At 38.8% G+C, this 24,509-nt stretch overlaps 2 protein-coding genes across 2 annotated transcripts in view; both read left to right on the top strand.

The window, feature by feature from the left end:
* The window catches only part of ANKRD45 (ankyrin repeat domain 45), a 44,205-nt gene extending 30,566 nt beyond the window's left edge, over nucleotides 1–13,639 (top strand). The window contains 3 exon segments of the mRNA XM_008696451.2: nucleotides 7,611–7,705; nucleotides 9,765–9,903; nucleotides 12,711–13,639. Coding sequence (XP_008694673.2) covers nucleotides 7,611–7,705; nucleotides 9,765–9,903; nucleotides 12,711–12,784 — 308 coding nt within the window. The 3' untranslated portion in view covers nucleotides 12,785–13,639.
* A 6,690-nt stretch (nucleotides 13,640–20,329) lies between these two features.
* SLC9C2 (solute carrier family 9 member C2 (putative)) overlaps nucleotides 20,330–24,509 on the top strand; it is a 93,521-nt gene continuing 89,341 nt past the window's right edge. Inside the window, exons 1-2 of the mRNA XM_008697594.2 lie at nucleotides 20,330–20,465; nucleotides 22,409–22,509. Coding sequence (XP_008695816.2) covers nucleotides 20,330–20,465; nucleotides 22,409–22,509 — 237 coding nt within the window. The remainder of the gene's footprint in view (nucleotides 20,466–22,408; nucleotides 22,510–24,509) is intronic.

Below are 24,509 nucleotides of genomic sequence, written 5' to 3'. Positions count from 1 at the left end.
GGGGTTAAGGTATTACTATGGTCTAAATGTTTGTGTCTCCCCCACCCCCAATTCATATGTTGAATACTAATGCTGAATGTGATAGTTTTAGGAGGTATAGGGCCTTTGGCAGTGCTTAGAACATGAGGGTGGAACCCTCACGAATAAGATTAGTGTCCTTTTAAGAGTTCCCACAGAACTCCCTAGCCCCTTCCACCATGTGAAGGTGTAGCGAGAAGGTGCCAGCTATGAAGGAAGAGGGCTCTCACCAGACCACGACCATGTTGGTGCCTTGATCTTGGATTTCTCAGTCTCCAGAACTGTGAGAAATGAATTTCTGTTGTTTATAATCTACCCAGTCAGTGATGTTTTGCTATAGCAGCCTGAATGCATCACACAGGTGTGGTGGTATTAAGAGGATGCTTGCAATAAACTCATCTACCAAGCCACCCCAAATAAACATGTGCTCCCAGTAAGATCAGCGTGCTTATACAAATGCAGTTTCATGACAAGTTCTTTAGTCCTGTCTGATAACTAATTCCTCTATCCTGCATTGGAATTCTGGAACTACCACTGACTCCAGGTTACCCAAATAGTGTAGCCAAAATCTAAACCTTGGATTCCAGTTTAGGGAATTAATTTTGCTTGCATCGTGAATGATAGGTTTGAAGCTGTGAAGGGCTGGAAGCAATACTAGTTAACTGGTCCGTATACATTAATACAATTCCTGGAGCACGTGGGTGGCTCAGTTGGTTGAGTGTCCAACTCTTGATCTCGGCTCAGGTCTTGATCTCAGGGTCGAACATTTGAGCCCTGTGTCGAGCCCAGCATGGAGCCTACTTAAAAAACAAACAAATAAAAAAAAACACAAAAAAGTATTCCAGACGTGGGTCTGAATGTGACTTCTTTTATTATGTCCACTTTACAGATACACAAATGAGGCTTAGGAGATTGTTAGGTACTACAGATGACACAGTTGATTATTACAGTGATTTTTTTTAAGTTTCTATTTCAATTCTAGTTAGTTACCATACAGTGTAATATTAGTTTCAGATGTACAGTTTAGTGATTCAGCACTCCACACAACACCCAGTGCTCATCACAACAAGCACCCTCCTCAATCTCAATCGCCTATTTCACCAACTCCCCTCCCACCTCCCCTCTGGTAACCATCAGTTCTCTATTGTTAAGAGTCTGTTTCTTGGTGTGCCTCTCTCTCTTTTTTTTCCCTTTGTTCCTTTGTTTTGTTTCTTAAATTCCACATAGGAGCAAAATCATATGGTATTTGTCTTTTTCTGATTGACTTATTTTGCTTAGCTAACACTGTGGATGGTAACTCCATCCACATCCTTGCAAATGGCAAGACTGTGTTCTTTTTTAAGGTTAAGTAATATTCCATTTTATATAAACACCACATGAGTATAGATGTCCGAATTCATTCTATGAGGCCATGATTGGTGAATGATTCTTTTAATGTACTGTTGGGTTCTGTTTGCTATTGAGAATTTTTGCATCCATGTTCATCAGGGATATTGGCCTGTAGTTTTCTTTTTAAGGGAGTCTTTTTCTGGTTTTGGTATCAGGGTAATGCTGGCCTCATAGAATGAATTCCAAGACTGTTTTTTGGAATAGTTTGAGAAGAACAGATATTAACTCTTCTTTAAATGTTTGGTAGAATTTGTCTGTGAAGCCATCTAGCCCTGGACTTTGGTTTGTTAGGAGATTTTTATTACTGATTCAGTTTCTTTGCTGGTTATCAGTCTGTTCAAGTTTTCTATTTCTTCTTGTTTCAGTTTTGGTAGTTTATACGTTTCTAGGAATTTATCTATTTCTTCTAGGTTGTCCAATTTGTTGGCATATAGTTTTTCATAATCTTCTCTTATGATTGTATTTCTGTGGTGTTGGTTGTTATTTCTCCTCTCTTATTCATGATTTTATTTATTGGGTCCTTTTTCTTTTCTTTTTGGTAAGTGTGGCTAGGGGTTTCATTGGTTTCATTGATCTCCTGGTTTCATTGATCTCTTCCATTGTTTTTTTTTTTTTTTTTAGTTTCTATATCATTTATTTCTGCTCTAATCTTTATTATTTCCTTCCTTCTTTTGGCTTTGGGCTTCTTTTCTTGTTCTTTCTCTAGCTCCTTTAAGTGTAAGGGTAGGTTGTTCAGTTGAGGTTTTTCTTGCCTCTGGAGGTAGGCCTGTATTGCTATATACTTCCTCTTGTGACCACTTTTGCTGCATCCCAAACGTTTTGGACCATTTGTTTTCATTTTCATTTATTTCTATGTATTTTTTATTTCTTTTTTGATTTCCTGGTTGACCCATTCATTGTTTTGTAGCATGTGGTTTAAGCTCCAAGTATTTGTGGACTTTTCTTTTGTGTGTGTGTGTGGTTTACTTCAAATTTCATAACATTGTAGTAAGAAAATATGCATGGTATAATCTCAATCTTTTTGTACTTGTTGAGGCCTGATCTGTGACTTAGTATGTGATCTGTTCTGGAGACTGTCCCATTTGTACTTGAAAAGAATATGTATTCTGCTGTTTTAGGATGGAATGTTCTGAATATGTCTGTTAAGTCCATGTTGTCCAGTGTGTCATTCAGAGCCATTATTTCCTTGTTGATCTGTTTAGATGATATGTGCATTGATATAAATGGGGTGTTAAAGTCCCCTGCTATTGTTGTATTGTTATCATTTCGTTCCTTTATGTTTTTTATTGTTTTATATATTTGGGTGCTCCCATACTGGATGCATAAATATTTATAATTATTAGTTGGATTGTCCCCTTTATTATGCTATAGTGCCCTTCTTTATCTCTTGATATAGACTTCATTTTAAAGTCTAGTTTTCCCGTATAAGTATTGCTACTCTCGTGTTCTTTTGACATCATTAACATGATAAATAGTTCTCTGTCCCCTCACTTTCAATCTGCAGGTGTAAAATGAGTCTTGTGTAAGCAGCATATAGACGAGTTTTGTTTTTTTTAATCCAGTCTGGTACCCTGTGTTTTTTGATTGGAACATTTAGTCCATTTACATTCAGCGTAATTATTGGTAGATATGTACTTAGTGCCATTTTATTACTTGTTTTGTCATTGTTTCTGGAGATGTTCTCTGTTCCTTTCTTGTTTTTGTCACTTTTAGTCTTTCCTTTCTACTCAAGGAATCCCTTTTAATATTTCTTGCAGGGCTGGTTTAGTTTTTGTTTGTCTGGGAAACTCTTTTACTCTTCTTCTCTTCTGAATGATTGCCTTGCTGGATAGAATATTCTTGGCTACAGATTTTTCCCATTCAGCACTTTGAATATGTCATGCCACTTTTTTCTGGCTTGCCATGTTTTTGTTGAGAAATCTGTAGCTAGTCTTATGGGTCTTCCCTTGTAAGTTAAGGACTTCTTTTGTCTTTCTGCTTTTAAGATTTCTTCTTTATCACTATATTTTGCAAATTTAGTTACAATATTTTTGGTGTTGGCCTGCTTTTGTTGATTTTGATGGGAGTTCTCTGTGCCTCCTGGATCTGGATGTTTGTTTCCTTCTCCAGATTAGGGAAGTTTTTTGCTATTATTTCTTCAAATAAATTTTCTGCTCCCTTTTCTCTCTTCTTCTTCTGGGACTCCTATAATACAAATGTCATTACTTTTGATGATGAAGTCACTCAGTTCCATAAGATGAAGTCTGTTTTCATGTTCCATAATTCTTCTTTCACTCCTTCCTTCAGCTTCCTTATTTTCCATTATTTTGTCTTCTGTAACACTAATTCATTCTTCTTTTTCTTCCAGCCTGCTGTTCATTGCCTTAAGCCTGTTTCTAATCTCAATTATTTCATTTTTCATTTCTGACAGATTCTTTTTAACTTTATTACTTCTGTGTTATGGGTCTCCCTGAAGCTTTCCATTCTTTTCTCAAGTCCAGTGAGTATACTTATGATGCTTTAAATTTTCCATCAGGCATGTTACTTATATTTGTTTTTGCTTAGATCTCTGTCTGTGACCTTATCTTGTTCTTTCATGTGGGATGAATTCTTCCATCTTGGCACTTTGTCTAAGTCTCTGCCTCCTCCTTCTCGCCCTCTTCTTCTTATTTCTTCTTTCTTCTTCACTGTGGCCTCCTCTCTCGCTTTAGTTGTGGAATTTGTTCTGTCAGTCTTCAGGTTCATTTCTGGGGTATTTAGGATGATCGTTATCTACTTTGGTTTGTGGGACAAGATGAGCCTAGGGTCCCCCTATCCTGCTTCCATCTTCCTCTGTAGATTGATCTTTTTAACTCTATCAAAAACTCCTACACGGAGTTTCATGAGATTTTGTATGCTGATCATGGTAGGCTGGATAATGGCCCCCAAAGATATCCAGGTCCTAATTACTGGAACCTGTGAATGTTATAGGGCAAAATGGACTTTGCAGATATGATTAAGGATTTTGGGACTGAGAGATTATCATGGATTCTCCTGGTGGACCCTAAATATAATCACAAGGAAATAGAGGAGGAAATAGATGTTTATAAGAAGGAAATAGATGTTTGACACAAAGAGGAGAATGTGATGTGACTGGAAGCAGAGAGTGACATGATGCACTTTGGAGGTGTTGGGAGGGGCCACAATCTGAGGAAAACAAAATTGCTAGAAGCTAAAAAAGGCAAGGAATAGTTTTTCCCCTCAGGCCTCTAGAAGGATTCAGCCCTGTATATGCTTGACTTTAGTCCAGTGAAACCAATTTCAGACTTCTGGCACCTAGAAGTGTGAAAGAATACAGTAGTGTTTTAAGCCATCGAGTCTATGATCATTTGTTATAGCAGCCATAGGAAACTAATACAGATTTTGGTACCTGGAATTGAGGTGCAGCTGTAAAATATATCTAAAAATGTGGAAGCAGCTTTGGAATTGGGTAATGAGTAGATAGAAGAATTTTGAGATGCAAAATAGAAAAAACCTAAGTTGCCTTGAGCAGACTGTTGGTAGAAACACAGACGTTAGAGATGCTGCTGGTGACGGCTCAGAAGGAAAAGAGGAGCTTGTTATTGGAAAATGAGGAAAGACAATCATTGTGGAAAGCTTGGCTGAATTGTGTCCTGTCCTTATATCAAAAGCAGAACTTGTAAGTGGGGAACTTGGATATTTAGCTAAAGGGATTTCCAAACAGTGTTGAAGGCATGACCTGGTTTCTTCTTGTTGCTTATAGTAAAATGTGAGAGGGGAACGAAAAATTGAGGAAAAAACTGTTATGTAAAAGGGAAACAGGACTTGATGATTTGGGAAATTCTCAGCCTATCCAGGCAGCAAAAGTGCTAAAATTAGGAGATTCACTGTTAGGAAAGTGTGCTCTGGAGAAAAAGCAAGGATGTGGCTGGACAGTGTTCTGTGGGTACTGAAGAGATTGGGTGTGTTATTCATGGCGCCGCTCAGCCATCTTAGCAGAAGTCAGAGATAGAAATAAGATTATCCAAGAAGGACCTGTGGAGGAGCCTCTCGCTTAATGGAATGAGTCTCTGTGGCTTGCAGGAAGACTCACAAGGTTTTTGAGGATGTTATACCAGCAGGAACATTGTCAGTTTGAACAAAGGGAGATAGAGAAAACAAAAAGGAAAAAAGGCTGCTTGGGGCACCTGGGTGGCTCAGTTGGTTAAGTGTCTGCCTTCGACTCAGGTCATGCTTTCAGGGTCCTAGGATCCAGCCCCGTGTCGGGCTCCCTGCTCAGCAGGAAGTCTGCTTCTCTCTCTCACTCTGCTGCTCCCCCTGCTTGTGCACTCTCTCTCAAATAGATAAATAAAATCTTTTAAAAAAGGAAAAAGGCTATTGGACTCTCAAAACCCTACAGGCAGGAAACAGACTGATGAGGCTCTTCAGCTATGAACACATGCTACCTTTCCTAAAAAAGAATGATTCAGGCTGAAACACAGGCCAAGAGGATGGAGCCTTCTGCCACAGAGGATTATTCCTAGGTCTTGACACCTAATAGGATTTGCCCTCTGGGATTCCAAAATTGCTTGGGACTGCTGGTTCCTGTTTTCCTTCCACTTTCTCTCTTTCTGAATGGCAGTGTCTACAACTCTTACACTGCGCTTATCCCACCATTGTATTTTGGGAGTTGAGAACTTGATTTCTAGTTTCACAAGTCAGCAGATGGAGAGAAATTTTACTCCATGATGATGGATCACACCAAAGTCTCACCCATAGCTTGTTTAGATGATTTAGATGATGATATTTGAGACTTTTGAGTTGATGATATTTTAGATGAGCCTTTGGACATGGGTTGATGTAATGTGCTGAGATTTTTGGATGTTGGGATGAGGTAAATGTATTTTACATGTGGGATAGATGTGAATTTTAGGGCAGGCTGTGATGAGCTAAAAAATGGCTACCAGACACATCTAGGTCCTTATCTCTGGAACCTGTGAATGTTAGTTCATATGGCAAAATGGATTTTGTAGATCCTTCAGTTAAGGATGAAGAGATTATTCTGGATTATCCAGGTGAGACCTGATGTACTTTGAAGATGGAGGAAAGAGCCACCAGTCAAGGATACAGGCTACCACTAGTGGTTGAAAAGGGCAAGAAAATGGGTTTTCCTCTTGGGTCCCTCAGCCTTGCCAACACCTTGACTTTAGCTCATTGATACCAATTTCAAACCTCTGGATTCTAGAACTGTGAGAAAATAAATTTGTGGTGTTGTAAGCCATCAAAATTTGTAGCAATTTGTTACCGCAGCCATAGGAAGTAAATACATCAACCTTCAAATTAATTTGGGGCTTATCTACAATTTACAGTATTCAGTTGTTCCATCTAGGAATATAGTAAACCTTTCCATTTATTTGAGTCTTTTATTTCTCTCGAAGTGTAATTTTATTCAAACAGGTCTTGCAGATTTTGTGATGACATTACTATGGGTGCTGTAGTGAATAGAATTATTTTAAACACTTTTTTTTTTAAGAGAAAATCTGGGTGCCTGGCTGGCTTAGTTGGAGGAGCATGCTGCTCTTGATCTCAGGGTCATGGGTTTGAGCCCCATGTTGGGTGTAGAGATTACTTAAATAAATATTTTTAAAAAGAGAAAAGCTATTTTTGAATTTATTTTGAAGGATCACAAAGGGTAAAGCAAGTGACAGCTCATCTATTGGAAATGAATTTTTGTTCCTTTCTCTAGAGTAGTTATTTTAATGGAATATGGTCTCTTTGGGATTAGATGTCACATTTAATATTTATTTGTCTTCAAAATTTTAGCACAATTTTAGGAACACAGTAAATGTCCCAAAGTGCTATGCTAGTTGAGTATTATCTATCTTGAAATTCAATGGAAATAACCTTAATGAATCTACACACAGTCTTTTTTTTTTTTTTAAGATTTTTTACTTGTTTACCTGAGAGAGAGAGCAAGCGAGAGAGAGAGCATGAGTGGGGCGGGGCGCTGCGAGGAAGGTGGAAGGCATCGGGAGGGGGAGAAACAGACCCCTCACTGAGCAGGGAGCCCAACATGCGGCTCAGTCACAGGGCCCCGAGATCATGACCTGAGCTGAAGGCAGATGCTTAACCAACTGAGCCACCCAGACACCCCTTCTATACACAGTCTTTATAAACTCTGGATATATAATAGTATCTTGTAAATTTGTCTTATTATTGTGCATTTTATTGTTCTGTTCCTTCAGCTGCAAGGCTGACTCTGAAAAAATATATTGCAAAGGTCTCTGCAGCTGTTACAGACACAGAAAAGGGACCAGGAAAGCTCTTTAAGGAAGACAAGGTACTGCATTGTGATTATTGTTTGTTCAGAAGTCTTTTAAGATTTTTGCCTTACATCTTTAATTTCTATACTAATGCTCTGGAGGTAGATGGTGGTCCTTACTGCTGTCTTCTCTCTCCCTCCCTCCCTCCCCACTTTCCTCTTACCCTCCTTCCCTCCCTCCTTCCTTCCTTTGCTCCTTCCTTGGTAAACTACTAGTAAGAGATAGACTGATAAAAATTAAATGAAATAATATTAAGTGACATCGAGATGTATGTACTAAGTGTTACACTCACCAACATGAATACTTTTTTTTAAAAAAGATTTATTTTTTTAGAGAGAGAGAGAGTGAGTGAGTGTGCATGAGCAAGGGGGGAGGAGGAGGGGCAGAGGGACAGGGAGAGAGAGAGTCTTAAGCAGACTTTACATGCTGAGTGGGGAGCCCTATGTGAGGTCGATTTTACAACCCTGAGATCACCATCCTGAGATCATGACCTGAGCCGAAACCAAGAGACTGGTGCTTAAGTGACTGAGTCAGCCAGGCACCCGAACATGAATACATTTTTTAAATGTATTGTTGAGTGAAAAAAAAATCAGCAAAGACTACAGAGATTTTCATAAACTTCAAAACCAAGCAAAATAAAGCTATATTGTTTAGGGATACATACATATAAGGTAAAACTATTAAAAAAGAAAGCAAAGTTATAAGCACAGATTGTCATTATCTCTTGGAGGAAGACAGGGGGATGAATTATGGGTGGGGCACAGAAATAGTGTTATTCTGGCAATGTGCTGGTTTTTCTGTTGATTAGTGGGGTCTACTGATACTCATTAAGTTTTGCTTTATTTATTTATCTTATGTTATGTTATGTTGTGTTATGTTAGTTACCATATGGTACATCATTACCTTTTGACATAGTGTCCCATGATTCATTGTTTGCGTATAACACCGAGTGCTCCATACAAAACTTACATATATATCATATTTTAATTTCTTTGTATATATATATTACACATTCAAATTTTACACAATGGTAAAAGAAAAAGATACCCAAATGTAAGGATAGCTAATTGTAAAGCCAACTTCCCACATTTACCATATACTAAGTTCTGCATATGGACTAGTTTATTGCTTTGGATATACACTAAGATAAAAAGATATGCTTCAGGTACCAGAAATGTGTTTTGGTTTTAAATGATCTCTCTCGGGCACCTGGGTGGCTCAGTCCGTTGGGTGACTCTTGATTTCAGCTCTGGTTGTGATCTCAGGGTGGTGGATGGAGCCCCACGTAGGGCGCCACACTCAGTGGGGAGTCTGTTTTCTCTCTCCGTCTGCCCCTCCCCCTGCTTGGGCTCTCTCTTTTTCTCTCTCTCTCAAATAAATTAATCTTAAAAAAATAAACTCTCTTGCATTTCTGTGCAGGATGTTCTGTGAATTCCCTATGACTTATAATTCTGATGAAAAAGAATTAGCTATTGCTCAAAGTGTAATACATCCCCACGTCTGAGAACATGATAAGTTACACATTTCACTGTGGTTTGTAAAACGCTTTACAAAATCTCTTATGAAACCAACAAAATATAGGCACAATTCTATTAGAATAGCTGTTTCAGCTATTGGATCTGGGAAACAAAAATTTCCTGCCACAGACAGTGCCTTGTCCAACTAGTTGCTATAAAAGCTTTTTTAATGTCAGTTTTTAAATATTTGGTTATTTGAACTAATACTGTGTACATATAGTAATAATTAGAATAAAATTGAAATGCCTAAAACAAACTTAATAGCTTTCTCTCTTCCATTTCCAGTCTTACTACTTTACCTGTGCTTCTGATAACAATCTTGTGTTAATTTCGCCATACTTGTCCCATCACTTATATAAACATATGTACACACACATGCAGTTTTATAAGGTTTTGTTTGTATGAAAATGGGATTACACTATACATATTATTCTTTTTTGAAACTACGTATTATTCCTTGCCATCATCGCAGAAAGTTCTGTTGCACAGTGCTGGTTTAGAGATACTATAGAGTTTTATTTTTCAGTAAACAAGTAGGAAACTTTGTTTCTGTCTCTAGAATACTATCCTCACTGCATGCTGTGTAAAAAAGGAGTGGTTGGAAACCCATCTGGAAGCTTCCATTAACGAGATTTTTGAACAGAAACAACAATTGGAAGATATTGTGACTCCTATCTTCACAAAAATGGCAACACCACGTAAGTTTTGGATGAAAATGGTTTGAATGTCAGAAAAGATGAATGTGAGGTTCAGCGTTGTTATTTCTGAGATGCTCTGATTTTAACAATCTTCATTTAGTAGCCATTAACCTTTTATCAGCACATATACAAGTATGATATAACTCCCTAGGTTTATTATTAGTTTCAGTATTAAGAATAACTAAAAATAATAACTGAATTATTTCTATAGAGAATGTCTAATACTAATCTTAATATTGTTACCAATACTCGTTATTTAATTTTATATAATTTACTATGCCTTTGATTTTCAACTAGGAAGGCATATCCTCCTAGGAGAGAGAGTGGCAGAATTTTAAAAAGCACTTTCAGTATTATAACTGTATTTTGAAAAGCCTGTTGGGGGAATACTCTCCTGTCCCTGGGGAAGGTGCACTATCAGAACCTCGGTGGCAGCCATACCTAGAATTTTTAAAATACCAGCTTTATTGGGATGTAATTCTTTTTGGGGAGGAGGGGATATAATTCTTATACTATAAAATTTACCATTTAAACATGTACAATTCGGTGGATTTCAGTATTTCACAGAGTTATATAATCACCACCATCTAATTTCAGAACATTTTACCACCCCGAAAAGAGACACCATTGGCAATCACCTCCCACCTCCTACGAGCCTCTGGCAACCACTAATCTTTTCTATTTCTATCGATTTGCCTGTTCTGGACATTTCACGAATGGAATCATACAATCTGTGGCATTTGGTGTCTGGATTCTTTCATTTAGCATATTGTTTTCAAGGTTCCCTCCATGTTGGAACATGTTTCAGTATTCCTTTCTCTTTCTGAATAATATTCCATTGTATGGATTCAAATTTATCCATTCATTAGCTGATGGATATTCGAGTTTCCATGCTTTTGGCTATTATAAATAACAATGCTGTGAACTTTCCTGTACAAATTTGTGTGACTGCTTGTTTTCATTTCTCTTGGGAGAATTGCCAGGCTGTGCCTAATCCTTTGAGGAACTGCTGAACTATTGCCAATAAGCGGTTTATATGAAGGTCCAATTTCTCCACATCATCATCAACATTTGTTATTGTCCTTTTAAAAAAATTTAGCCATCCTAGTGGGTGTAAAGTGGTATCTTAATGTGGTTCTAATTTGCATTTCCTTAATTACTAATGATGTTAAACATCTTTTTATGTGTTTACTGTCCATTTGTGTATTTTCTTTGGAGAAGTATCTATTTGAATCCTTTACCCATTTTTAAACTGGGTTGTCTTTTTGTTGATTTATAAGAGTTCTTTATGTATTTGGAGTCAAGTCCCTTATCAGATATATGCTTTGCAAATATTTTCTCTCATTCTGTGGATTATCTTTTCATTTTCTTAATTGTGCTCTTTGACACAGAAAAGGCTTTGAGTTTGAAGTCTAATTTATCTGTTTTTCTTTTTGTTGCTTATGTTTTCAGTGTCGTGTCTAAGAAACATTGCCTCATCCAAGGTCACCAAGACTTACTCTTATGTTTTCTTTGTAAGAGTTTTGTAGTTTTAGCTCTTTTCATTTAGCTCTATGGTCCATTTTGAGTAATTTTTTGTATATGATGTGAACTCATTCTTTTTAATGTGGATATTGAGTACGTAAGATTTTTTTGTTTATCAAAAGGGGCTATTTTTTTTTAAAGGTTAAAACAATCTAATCTAGGTCTTTCGGCAGAATATCCCTTGCCATCTTTACCCGGTATCTATAGAGCTTATGCATAGCACAGGCCTAGGTTCCCTGAAGGGAGACAGATGATTTACATTATCCTTGTCTGTAAGCAGCCCACCACCCAGTCTGTGAGTGAGCACGTATACCTGAAAAGGTATAGTGCTGTGTATGTTCAAAGAAGCCTAAGTATGAAGAGGAAGTATCATGAAGAAAGAGGAATTGCCTGACAGGCTGGGTAGCAAGGGTGGAATATGGAAGGAATTCTGGAATGAAAGCCCAGTATGATGATGAAAGGTTCAAACATGGGAAGAGAGAAGAGGTCAGTATCCATCCGGGTGATTGTAGTTGAGTCTGTGAGGAACAGTAAAAAATAAGGTTGGAAAGTTAACTTGTGCTAACTTCATTAAAAGTACTAAATTATAAGCGTAGATGTTTGGTCTTTACTTCCAGGGCAGAGGGTTGCCACTGAAGGCTTTGGGGTTGCAAAGAAGAGGGATTAAATAGAGAATACAATGGCTTTCCTTATAAAATGGATGAAGAAGAGACTAGAGGGAGTGAGACCAGCATAGTCCAGGAGTGAGATGACTAAGGCCTGAATTATTGATGGTACAGTTTGGTTGCCACCATCTCCCCCTGTTCTACCACTGCTGTTAGCCTGGCCCATCTCCCCTCCCTGCTTCGCTTCCCATCTCTGAGGAAGAATCACCTCTCCCCCCATGTCTCCTACATCCCCTCCAAGCACCCCAGTATCTTATACCTTCGTATTGTAGAAGTGTTAGATCCTGATGGAACCTCTGAAATGATCCTCTCATTTTACAGTGAAGAAAGTGAAGACCAGAGAGGTTAAGCAATTTATTCAAGTTATTCTAGTCAATAGCAGAATTAAGAACAATAATATCGATTACATGGGAAATATGACCTCATACCTTTAAATATTAAAAAAAAAAGGGTAAGGGAGAATTCTTGAATTGACATGCCAACACGAAGGCTTAATTAATGACTGGTTCAGGCTGGGACATACTCATTTATTTCATGCCAATATTTTAAAAACTGGCTTCATTTTTGTTTAATATGACAAGCTAATTAAGTGTAATTTTAAAATCTGCTTCCTTTCAGGTCAAGTGAAAAGTGCCAAATCTGTAGGCTAAGCCATGGGTCAGAAAAGAAGTCAAGATCATACCTTCTACTGAATATATATTTTATAAAAGACCATAATTCCTTCTAGTATTTATAAAAGCAAACTTAATATGCCAGCCGAAGTTAAGAAAATCGATATGGGGTTTTATAAAAAGGTTTAAGTATGAAGTTAAATCGCCCTTTTTAAAATTTTACCCTATTCAGCATGCTTACCTCCAGATGCCCTGGCCTTGCCTCTGCTCCAAGTGCAGGTCCGTGTGAGTCCCATATGCTCTTTCCGGAGAGCACTCGGGTGCAAGTCACTCACCAAGGCTCTCTGGAAGCTCTAACACCTATAAAAGGAAGCTAACAACTTTCTGTGTAACTGAGGCAGGACATTTCCATTCAACTGAGGAATTCTATTAAAAAAAAAAAGACATATTAGCTAGGAAAAATTTGTTCTCCCTGTCTCAAAAGGAAAGCTATAGAATGCCATTCTAGAGCAAGGAAATATTAGAAATGGTTTGAATCAGGGCCCTTATCTTGTACAACTATTACTTTTTACGTCCAAATTAAAATTTACCTGAGGGGGCATTTAGTCCTTTAGTGAAACCTCTTTTCTTTATCTTTAACCTCCACCTCCTTGGTCTCTCTCCCTCTCTCTCTCTTTCTCTCTCTCTCTCTGTCTCTCCACACACACACACATTTAGATTTCCCCTATTCTGTAGGTTTGGCAATATAGATATTTTAGCAGATCTCCATGGTATCTTTCTGTTCTGTTTTATACTTTTTAGGTGTTAAATGTCACTGCTGGTTTCATATTAGTGATTTGGAATGTCTTTTTTTCCTAGTTTATCTGAGAACCCCCGAACCTCCCGTTACTCCGATTTTGTAGAAAAATTTTATAGAAAGAACATGTCTTAAAAAATCCCCACATTTGGGGCGCCTGGGTGGCACAGCGGTTAAGCGTCTGCCTTCGGCTCAGGGCGTGATCCTGGCGTTGTGGGATCGAGCCCCACATCAGGCTCTTCTGCTATGAGCCTGCTTCTTCCTCTCCCACTCCCCCTGCTTGTGTTCCCTCTCTCGCTGGCTGTCTCTATCTCTGTCGAATAAATAAATAAAATCTTTAAAAAAAAAAAATCCCCACATTTATTTGTTGTTCTTATGACTTTCTTTTTTGCCCTACCCTGAAAGCTAGTTTTTCATTATAGAGGGGAAGGAAAAGAAGCAAGCAATTCAGTAATTCCTTGTCGGTTGACATTTTCTCAACCATGGTTTTGAGATAACACTTTCAAATTTGTGTCACAAATTTTTAAGTTTTGAGATAATTTTTATGCATGAGCGATTGAGTTTCAGTTGCCTTAAGCAAAAGAACAGGGCGGTACCTGATACTCCTCCCTGGCAGACCCGGGGGAGTCCTACAAAGAGGGAGGTTGTCTGCGTTTGCTCCATTCTGCTGTGCGCTGCAAGAAGTCCATGACCTTTAAGCACTGCAGCAATTTGGGACAAGGCTAGTTGCCATTTTTAGTGTTTCTGCTCTAACTTTCTGTTTGCTGAGCCTTGATCTTGAATATGACATGACTTCCCAGGCATGTTGTCCCGGTAATTAGGGGAGGATTCCTGAATCTCACTTCAAAGATTCCTAGATAAGACTGAGACACTTTGGGAGAGGCCTAGTGCAAAACAAACCTCTGTCTCCTTTACTGATCTTTCCAACCTTATCTTCAAACTTCTTGAAGCTTTTAATGTATATAGTCATGTTGTCTTCTGAAAACTCCTTGATTGGCGCCTTTATGTCATTATGGTTCCTTTACTTTCTTCTTCTTTTTTAAAAATTATTTATGAGAGAGAGAGAGACAGTGAGAGAGAGCGAGAGCATGAGCAGAGGGGAGGGGCAGAGGGAGAGGGAGAAGCACTCCCCACGGAGCAGGAAACCTGACCCTGGGGCTTAATCCCAAGACCCTGGGATCATGACCTGAGACATAAGCAGATGCTTAACTGACTGAGCCACCCAAGTGCCCCTGGTTCCTTACTTTTTAAAACAATCTCCTTTTCTAACTCCTTCACTAGTTTCTGTGGTCTGAATGTCCTTGTATCCCCCCCTTCCCACAAATTCATATGTTAAGACCTAATGCCCAATGTGATAGTGTTAGGAGGTGGAGCCTTTGGGAGGTCTCTTCTTATGAAAGAGACCTCCGCACAGTTCACTTGCCCCTTGCACCATTTGAGGTTACGGTGAAAAGACAGCTGTCTAGATGGGCCCTCACCAGACACTGAATCTTCTGGCACCATGATCTTGGACATCCCAACGTCCAGAACTGTAAGAAATACATGCTTGTTGTTTATAAAGTACCCAGTTATAGTAGCCCAAACCAAGACACCAGCTCTTATTCTTCATCTTGCCTCCAGCAACAGAAACTTCAAAAGTCAGTCCTAGCTTACAGTTTTATATATCAGGTATACCTCAATAAAGCTGAAAAAAGAAAAAAAAGGCCGATTTTGACCCTTGGCAAATCAGTCTGTAATTCTTCACCCCATGGCCTTCTCTATCCCCAGTGTTAGGAAGAACTAATCCCTCCTCCTTTCTGGCACCCACAGTGCTAAGAGCCACATATATGTTCTATTTAATTGTTCACATATCTGTATCCCCATGTGAATTGCGAGCTTTTTGAGGGTAGGGGCTCTGTCATGCTTTTCTTCATAACTTAAGAGCCTGTAAGATAGTAAGTTAGTAAATAACAGTTGAATAAATTCTCTTTTGGTGCTACCTTATTCATGGAGCTCACTAGTCTTCATTCATTTATAGAACTTATTCACTTTTTCTAAAAATGACTCCTGAGCCCTTCTCTGTATATCTTGTTTGTGCCGGTGCCCCATTTCAACTCGCACTTCTCCAGCAGACCAGCCGCATGCGCACACAGCATCATGATTATATATCTAGTTTCTCCTATTACCTATTTTCTGACCTTCACCTTGAATTACCAAGGGATCTCACTTCAAAGATTCCACTGATGTGAGGATCTGGGTTTTGAGAGATATAGTACTTCTTGTGATCTGTTGTTGCACTGAATTATATGTATATTCATAGAAGAGTTAAAACACCCTTATGCTTTGAGTTTCACCTGTTCTGAACACCCACAGAGTAATTACTGTTTCAGTTTGCATACTAGTAAATTAAAAAGTGGTCAAGCAAAGGCTAAATTCAGTGCTGTGATAAACTCTACAATCTTGAGACTTCTGTATTTTGATAGGAAAAATGTGAAAAAATGAAGGAGGTTGAAATGACATCACTAAGAAAACAACTACTATCTGCTATCACTATTATTTAATAAAAGACAAGACATTTTAACATCAGAAAAGAAGGGAAACTATGATTTCATTTTAAGGCTCTGCCCTTTAAATTGAGTAAATTAATCTTTATTATGAACTTTTATATTTTTCTCATTTTGCCATGTGTGATGGAACTTTTGTCATGAATCACCACTGGTTTATGGTCCAGCCTTTGAGAATAACTGTCTAGACTGAGCTGAAGCAAGCGGAATGCTATTTAGATTAATATGATGCCCCAAGTTGTAAAGCGCTGACAATACACTCTGATATTTGATCTAATATCTGATACATTACATTCTCCAAGTTGGCCACATCTCCTGTCCCACATGTTCTTCTTACAATGTGACTTCCTCATAGAGAGAGGTAGGTCTCTCTTCTCTCCTCTTGAATCTGGGCAGGCCTGTGATTATAGTGGAAGTAATAATATGTGATTTCCATAGATCATAAAAAGTGATGCAGTCTCCAGCTAGTTCTTTTGAGATGCTCGGTCTTGGAAACGAGTCTGTATGGAGAGACCCATATGGACCGAAACTGAGGCCCCAACCTGAAGCTCTGTCTGAGCTCCAGCTAGCAGTCACCACCAACCCGCCAGTCATATGAGTGAGCCATCTTGGAAGTGGATCCTCCAATCAAGCCACCACAGCCAGTGCTATATGGAGCAAAGAGAAGCCTTCTCTGTTGAGTCCTGCCAAAATTGTAGATTTCAGCTAAATAAATTATTGTTGTTGTTTTAACGTACTAAGCTTTGTGTCTGTTTGTTATGCAACAATATATAACATACAAATTTTGGACTCTGGAAGCAAGAAATTGACATAACAAACCCTAAAATATGTGATGTTGCCTTTATGGGACTGGGTGACAGGCAGAAGCCCAAAGGGTCTAGAGGAGAATGTCAGTGAAAGCCTGCAGACTGTTTAAAAGCCCCTAGGAGTTGATTAGGAGTTTATAGGAAAGGGAGGAAAATGTTATTAGAAGCTGGAGAAAAGGGGCTGTTTGTGATGGTGGTAAGTTCAATCACACTGTTGTCTAAGTAATGAACTCAATGATCATGCTAAGGATTTTTCTAGACGGTAGTCAAGTGCCACTTGGCTTTTTCTGCTGCAATGTGAGAGGAGAGAGATGAGCTGAAAAGGAACAGTTCAGTTTTCAAATGAAATATAAAATAAATCTAATGCAGCCAGTACTCCCTGGGTTTGAAAATAAAATTGTTTCTCATGCCTAGCCTTTCTAGATGGCAAAAATGTCTCAAACTAAGAAATGGATTCTGAGAAACGATAAAATCTCAGGTGGGATTGTGAGGTCATAAGACCGTAGAGATATCTAAGGTGGTGCCTCCTGGAACTGCTGAGACTTGAGATAGGCTTTCCCCATGCATCTAGGAAGATGACCTCTAGCTGCTGTAGGCAGTCATTGTCTAGCTAAACCAAAATGCAAAGATAATAGCTCACTGTCAGTAATGGTATATATCAAGCTTAGGAACCATCTAATTGGTCCTATCTGAGTCCCATGCCCATCCCTGAACCAATCATTGTATAGGAGGATGAGAAACTATGACTAAGCAGCCTTGTCTCAGTCAGATAATATAATCTATTATCAGAATATGGGGTTGGGGGAAACACACTGGGCAGCCTCTCAGCACTCAGCTCCTAAAGCTATCGTAGTCTACTCAGCTGGCTCTACCAAAACTGGTGAAATACAGATTTATTATTGCTTTTCTTTAAGCTCTATGGGAAAGACTGCGATGTAAAGAAATTCGATCATCTCTGTATTTTAGTTATGTTCTGTCCCTACAGGGCTATGTGTAATCTAGAGCCAACTATGAATTTTGTCCAAGGTTTCTCAAGGTATGAGGATTTTTCTAAAAGCCATGAAGAATCTGAATTTTGAAATGTGAAGCTTCATGAGACTTACCCGTAGGGTCTAGGTGACCCAAGTGAGTCTGAGGGGAAGCAGGATAGGACTCGATAGAAGGCGGAAGGACATTACTCAAAATGATGTGAAGTAGAGGAGAGAATTCAAGGTGACCAGTGGTATAGATAACATAAAGATGAAATAGAAGGGGTAGTGAACTTGGTAACTAGGAGAGTTAAGTAAGGGCATGGCAAAGAGTAAGGAATGGGTCTCTCAAGAGACAGCCTGTGAATAAGACAGCTTTTTTCTTTTTTTTTTTAAACATGGTCCTTGGGATTTATGGGCTGAGTGGTTTAAAAGAACCATACGAGACAACAACAAAATGTTGAAAGCAAATGTTTTGGAGAATGGTGTATGGGTACTAATGGTGGTTGCTACAATCAGGGTCAGACATAGAGCTGTTGACTAAGACTCTTTAGTTTCAAGTAGGAATTGAGACTTTCGTTTGTCAAAGGTTCTTTGATATATAGTGGTGGAGAAGATTGATGATAGCTTTAGTAATCTCACTGCTGTGCTGTTATCCTTGGTGCCCCGGGGAACAGGATTAGACTAGTATGACAGAATGAGACAGTAGAATTCCATTGTCACAAAATAACCTCCTTGGTAAGAAACTGTAAATTGATTAACAATATTCATTTTTTAAAATTTGTACTTTGTTTTTAGTGATTAGATTTGAGGCAAAAATATATTAAGTTTGGCATCACAGAATTTGGGATACATTTGTCCTCCTATGAAGAGTGAGTAATATTTCTTCAAATTAAGGGCCAAAAGTGAGAAATTCCCATTGAAAAGGAAAGATAGGTAGAAAAAAGAGAAAATGGGAAAGGAGGAATGAAAATGTCAGATGGGAGGGCAGGCAGTGTTGAAGAGGATTAGGGCTGGAGGATGAAAAAAAAGAATATATATTTTAAAAAAACATATAGGAGGGTCTTCTGCCTACACAGTGAATAACCATTTCAGCTATTATGTCAGGCAAAGAAAATCAGTTAAAACAGTTGTGGGTATAGACAGCTTGAGCATTAACAAATTCAAGATTCCCTGGAACTGGATCACTTAGGTACTTCTGGGTTGGGGGTGGGGATGATGTATGTAGCCAATCAGAATGGAAGTAAGTTGGCAAGAAACCAATGGGAATTAGGCATGGAAATGCCTTTGGGTGTGATATCAGTTGGCAGTACTGTCCCTGGCAAACAGCCGCAGAGCTGAGTAATGTTCTTTGTGATTTTCAAGAGCCTTCATCTTGATTTCAACCCTGAACCAGCTGAGCCTTGGAAGACGGTATCTCTGGTCTTTGTAGTTTGGAGAACTTGATTTGAGAGTGATGCTGTAATGACGGGTGGGGATAGCAGGATGTGAGGATGCCAAGGACCTGAAGGGCTATTTGAGGGATAGGTCAAGTGATTTGAGGATGAAGCATTTTGAATCTCATTTCTGGCCCATTCCTGCTTCACGTCAGAATCATGGCTTCTAGAACAAATAAGTGCAAAACGAAGAACAAAAGATTAAATATTATTGGGGATACTTCAGGAACCTCTAGGAATTTTTAGATTAAGGATAACTGCAAGGAAACATAAACCAGAATAAGCCCTTCTCTGCACCACCACAGAGATGTTCTGCACAGCTGAGGGTTGGTACTGAGACTGAAATCGAACCTATTATTTATGTGCCAAGCCATGTGCCCTGTCATCAGGAAGGGGGACTTTTTCTAATTCGAATCCTCAATTTTAGTATTTTCCTTTGTTTTTACATTATTCACCCCCCACCCCATCCTGACCTTATCTGGTGTGACTCAACTTTGACCTCACTTCCCATTTTGGATTTGGAGGGGCCCAAGAGAGGGAAGAGGGGACATGGGATTGAAGTAGTAAAGGGGAATTCCAGAATGATTTGTACCCATAGAGGAAGAGGTCCCTCTCAAAAAGTTCAGTTGATTAAATATTATGGAGAGCTTATTACGGGCCACATACTGTGTGCACAGCCTTAAGGAAAAATAATGTCCAGCCCTGGTCCTTGAGAAACTCACTGTCCATCGAGGAAGGCAAACACACCCCTAGATAATACAATGATTAAGTGAAGAAATCTGTGCAGTTGCTGCCCTGTATATATGCAGAAGTGGGAGGAAGAAACACTAACACTGCTGTTGGTGTTCCTAGTAAATGCTCTTGGAGCAAGAGGTAGAACAGAAGGTATCAATGTGTGCCCTGTGGCAAGAAGAAATGTGCTCAGATCTGAGTGTGGTTCAATCTTAGGTAGAAAGAATGTGGATGCATTGGGACCTGGCAAGTCTCATTTTCTTTTTGTGTATTATAACAGGTTAGTCTGTGGTGGTGAAAATAATAACTCACACGTGAATTCATCAAATTAGGCCTGAAAAAACAATGTCAAACACGAACTCTTCCTTCTGGCTGCAAAGAGAAGGTAACAGACCTGAATTACTCTGCGGAAATTCAGCTGGCTACACCATTGTAAGTGGGCATTTCATAATGCTTGTGTGTTCCACCATTGTTTTGGGAGGTAGGTGGTCGTTTCTAAATTTCATCTTTCCTCTGCCCTCTGAACCTTTCTCAGTGCAGAAAGCGATCACAACTTCATCAAGAGAAGTCCAGTGAAACTGTAAGATGTGAACGAATGTGGACAGTGTAGCTTCATTGAATTATCAGTAGCGTCTCTACTCTGTTCCTTCCTTCAGTGGCATGTGCTGAGCACAGCAGAGTGGTAGGCAGAAGGGGAGTTAGACAATCCTTAACCTCAAGGAGTCCTCTTGCTGGGGAGACAGGTAAACGGTAATTACAATGCAATGGGGTTAGTTCAACTGTCAAGTTGTGGTCCAGAATCTCTAGTAATGGTCAGGAAAGCCTCGTGCTGCCTGTCTGCCAGGCTTAACCCAACCAACGTATATCTGGGATGAGGGAAGGGGGATGAGGGCAAATAGAACCCAGACACTTGTTTCACAATTTGCACAGTTGGTGTCATCAATTTTGTCCATTTTATTATGGCTTTTGATGTGATTTTACTTCAGGGAACATGCCACCTACTCCACCCCCTAGTGGGGAATTAGGAGAGACTTCACAAGTAAGGGCCTCTTAAATGATCATTAAGAATTCAATAGGTATGGTGAATGATATTCATGCAGATGAGATGCCAGACTAAAAAACAGAGGCACTTTATTCCCCAATTCAACACTAATGATTAGGGAAATTTTTCTAGTCCTCTTTATTTTTTTATTTTTTTATTTTTTTTAATAGTAATTTTTTATTATGTTATGTTAGTCACCATGCAGTCTATCCTTAGTTTTTGATGTAGTGTTCCTTAAAACATTTTTCTTTGGGAAAAAAGGTCAGATGCTTTAAAATCTTTTCTGGAATTGGGAAGACTATTAAAAAAACAATGAAGCAAACACTCATAAAAACTTCTTCCATTTTACTTATCAGAGAGTAAAATCACCTTCTCTGGGATGAGCCTTTAAAACACACACTGATGACACCGGTCCCCTGTGGTACTAGGAGGTGCTGGTGACCATGATTTCACCAGCTCTAGATTTTTGATGATTACATAGAGATAAATGCTCCAGCAGTAAAGGGCATTGGAGAAATCGTTTGAGAAATGTTCTTTAGCCCTACACGAAAGAAGTATTCAATAAGTATCTACTGATTTAGCTGGAAGACAGGAAATGCAGAATCTGGAATGCCAATGAATCTTGCCCTAGGCGTAAATTAATTGTATTATAGTCCCTGTATTGCTTCTGGAGGGAATGAACTGAATAATGTTGGACAGAGGAGAGAGTGGCAAGGCAGAAAACGCATGTAGGCAGAGAATAGCACGTGTCTTCTGTGACTTGTCTGGTGAAGGCCATTTTCCCTATAGTTAGAGCTCAGTTCAAAGTATTTCTGGCTTTTAGAACACTATAGAACATATGTTGCTGTAGTTTAGGATAAGTAATTACTAATAAAATGTGTACTATATATACGAAGTTTGGCTTTTCAAATTTCTTATCATCAGATCCACAGGGAGGACATTTGTACAGTGATGTGCCTGTTGGTGGGCAAATGGGAGATTGTTGGAACTTCAGTATTTTCCAGATTCACCTGTGACAGAGGCTTCATCACGCGTGTCTTAAGAGCCAGCATTGTCAATTGTTTATTCATAATGATGTGACACTCAAGAAGTTTACAATTAAATAGAGAGAGGGCATATTAAATGTTTTGAAACTATGCATTATGTCTAAATAACACATACATGGGGACGCCTGGGTGGCTCAGTCAGTTAAGCGTCTGCCTTCGGCTCAGGTCATGATCCCAGGGTCCTGGGATCTCGTCCCACATCCGGCTCCCTGCTCGGCAGGGGGCCTGCTTCTCTCTCTCTCTCTGCCCCTCCCCCCTGCTTGTGCGCTCTCTCTCTCTCTCTCTCTCCATAAATAAATAAATTTAAAAAAATAACACACACATGTATTTTTTCAGGATTTTTGAGGACCTTTTTAAAGAATTCTGAAGTCACTGTCTTGATAATTCTTTCTGTGTTAGGATTTGTGATAGGACAACTGGCTCACAATTCTGTTCAGGTAATGTATTTATGATAAATTAGTAACTTAAAGAACAAAGACCAAAATCAAGGTTTACTCTCACCCCTATCCCTGAATGTATGGAATTAAAAAAAAAAAATTTGAGCAGCTGGGGTGCCTGGGTGGCTCAGTTGGTTAAGCGTCCAATCTTGATCTTGGGGTTGTAAGTTCAAGCCCTGTATTGGGCTCCATGCCCAGTTTAAATAAAAAAAAAAAAAAAGTGTGAACAGCTACTGAAAAAAATTCATCTGGTATTATAAATTTTGAAAGTGAAAAACCATACAATAAAAGAGATGTAAATTAGAGGAGCTTAAGATAAAACACTAGTATGGAAGTAAGGAAATTTGGATTGCATTCTTGGGTTCTTCAACATCTGCTTTGGGAGCCTCGCTCTTTTTTCTTTCGCCTGGTGTATACAGGCTTTGTCTGTGCTATTGTCTGCAACACCTGTGGAGATGTTATCAATGGCAGCTGTTATTGTCATAATGAAACATGGTTACTCTTTCCTAACTGCTAGATTCAATACAAAATGCATCATATACTATATAATAGAGATATAAGAAAAATTGTGTTAATTTATTAACTCTTGATTTCAAATGAATAACAGTGTGATCAGTAATGATTTATCTTCACCCATTCTCTTGTTTTTTTAAAAATGGAGACGATGCTTGTATCTGTCTAGGATTTTAAAAGCCTCTTACTCTTCTGAAACACCCGCATTACGACTAACATCTTTTGAATGTTTGCTATGTGCCAGGCTCGCTTTAAAGTATTTTCTGTTTATTAGTTTATTAGCTTATTATTAATTCTTTTTTCCAGTGAAATATGGAGCTGTTTAATTTTAAAAATGTGTTTTATTTGAGTATAATTGACACACCATGTTACATTAGTTTCAGGTGTACAACATAGTGATTCAACTTCTCTATATATTATGCTATGTTCAAATTAATATTAATTCTTGAGTTAATTCATTCACCTTCAGAGAAAACCAGTGGAAGTAGGTATTCTATCCTATATTACAGATGAGGAAACTGAGGCACAGGGAGGTTAAGTAATGAAGAATAAAATATTAGTTGAGCCAAAAACTTTTTAGTGTACAACCTTCATGATTTATGTCTTATATTCACAATGTGTGCTATTATCTATGTGTTCTTTTTCTCTACTTGATTCACGGAAGGACTTCATTATTTTCTTTAAAGACTTATTTATTTATTTATTTATTTATTTATTTATTTATTTGAGAGAGACAGAGAGACAGCGTGCGAGGGAGTGCAGGAGGCGGGAGGGGCAGAGGGAGAGAATCTCAAGTAGACTCCTGGCTGAGCAGGAGCCCAACCCAGGGCTCAGTCCCACAACTCATGAGAACCCAACCTGAGCTGAAACCAAGAGTCAGACGCTCAACCGATTGAGCCATCCAGGAGCCCCAACTCACTGAAGGACTGAAATGAAAAATCCTAAGCAAATATTTGTAAAATCACAAGTGCAAGTTTCCCTTTTCTGTCTTAACGCAAATTAGAATAAATATCTAACAGTCAAATAAAAAAACACTTATCTGTGAACACCTAAGGTCATGTCAGGCTATCACCTTTGAAAACACGGATTACATGGGGCGCCTGGGTGGCACAGCGGTTAAGCGTCTGCCTTCAGCTCAGGGCGTGATCCCGGCGTTGTGGGATTGAGCCCTACATCAGGCTCCTCCGCTAAGAGCCTGCTTCTTCCTCTCCCACTCCCCCTGCTTGTGTTCCCTCTCTCGCTGGCTGTCTGTCTCTGTCAAATAAATAAATAAAATCTTAAAAAAAAAAGAAAAGAAAAGAAAAGAAAACACTGATTATAATATTTACCACAAGCAATGTTTGTGTCGCCCAGACTCACACAATTTTCTGGTGGATAGAGGACTGGACATATAACTCATCTGGACAGTCAGATCAAGAAATCTATAAAACCCTCAGGACTGGCCTTATAGATAACAGCTCATTACTTGCAAATTGGAATATACTAAA

The sequence above is a fragment of the Ursus maritimus genome, unplaced genomic scaffold, assembly GCF_017311325.1.
Source record: "Ursus maritimus isolate PB19 unplaced genomic scaffold, ASM1731132v1 scaffold_2, whole genome shotgun sequence".
Lineage (NCBI taxonomy): Eukaryota > Metazoa > Chordata > Mammalia > Carnivora > Ursidae > Ursus > Ursus maritimus.
Note: the sequence above shows the minus strand (reverse complement) of the source record. Positions and strands in the feature narration are given on the sequence as shown.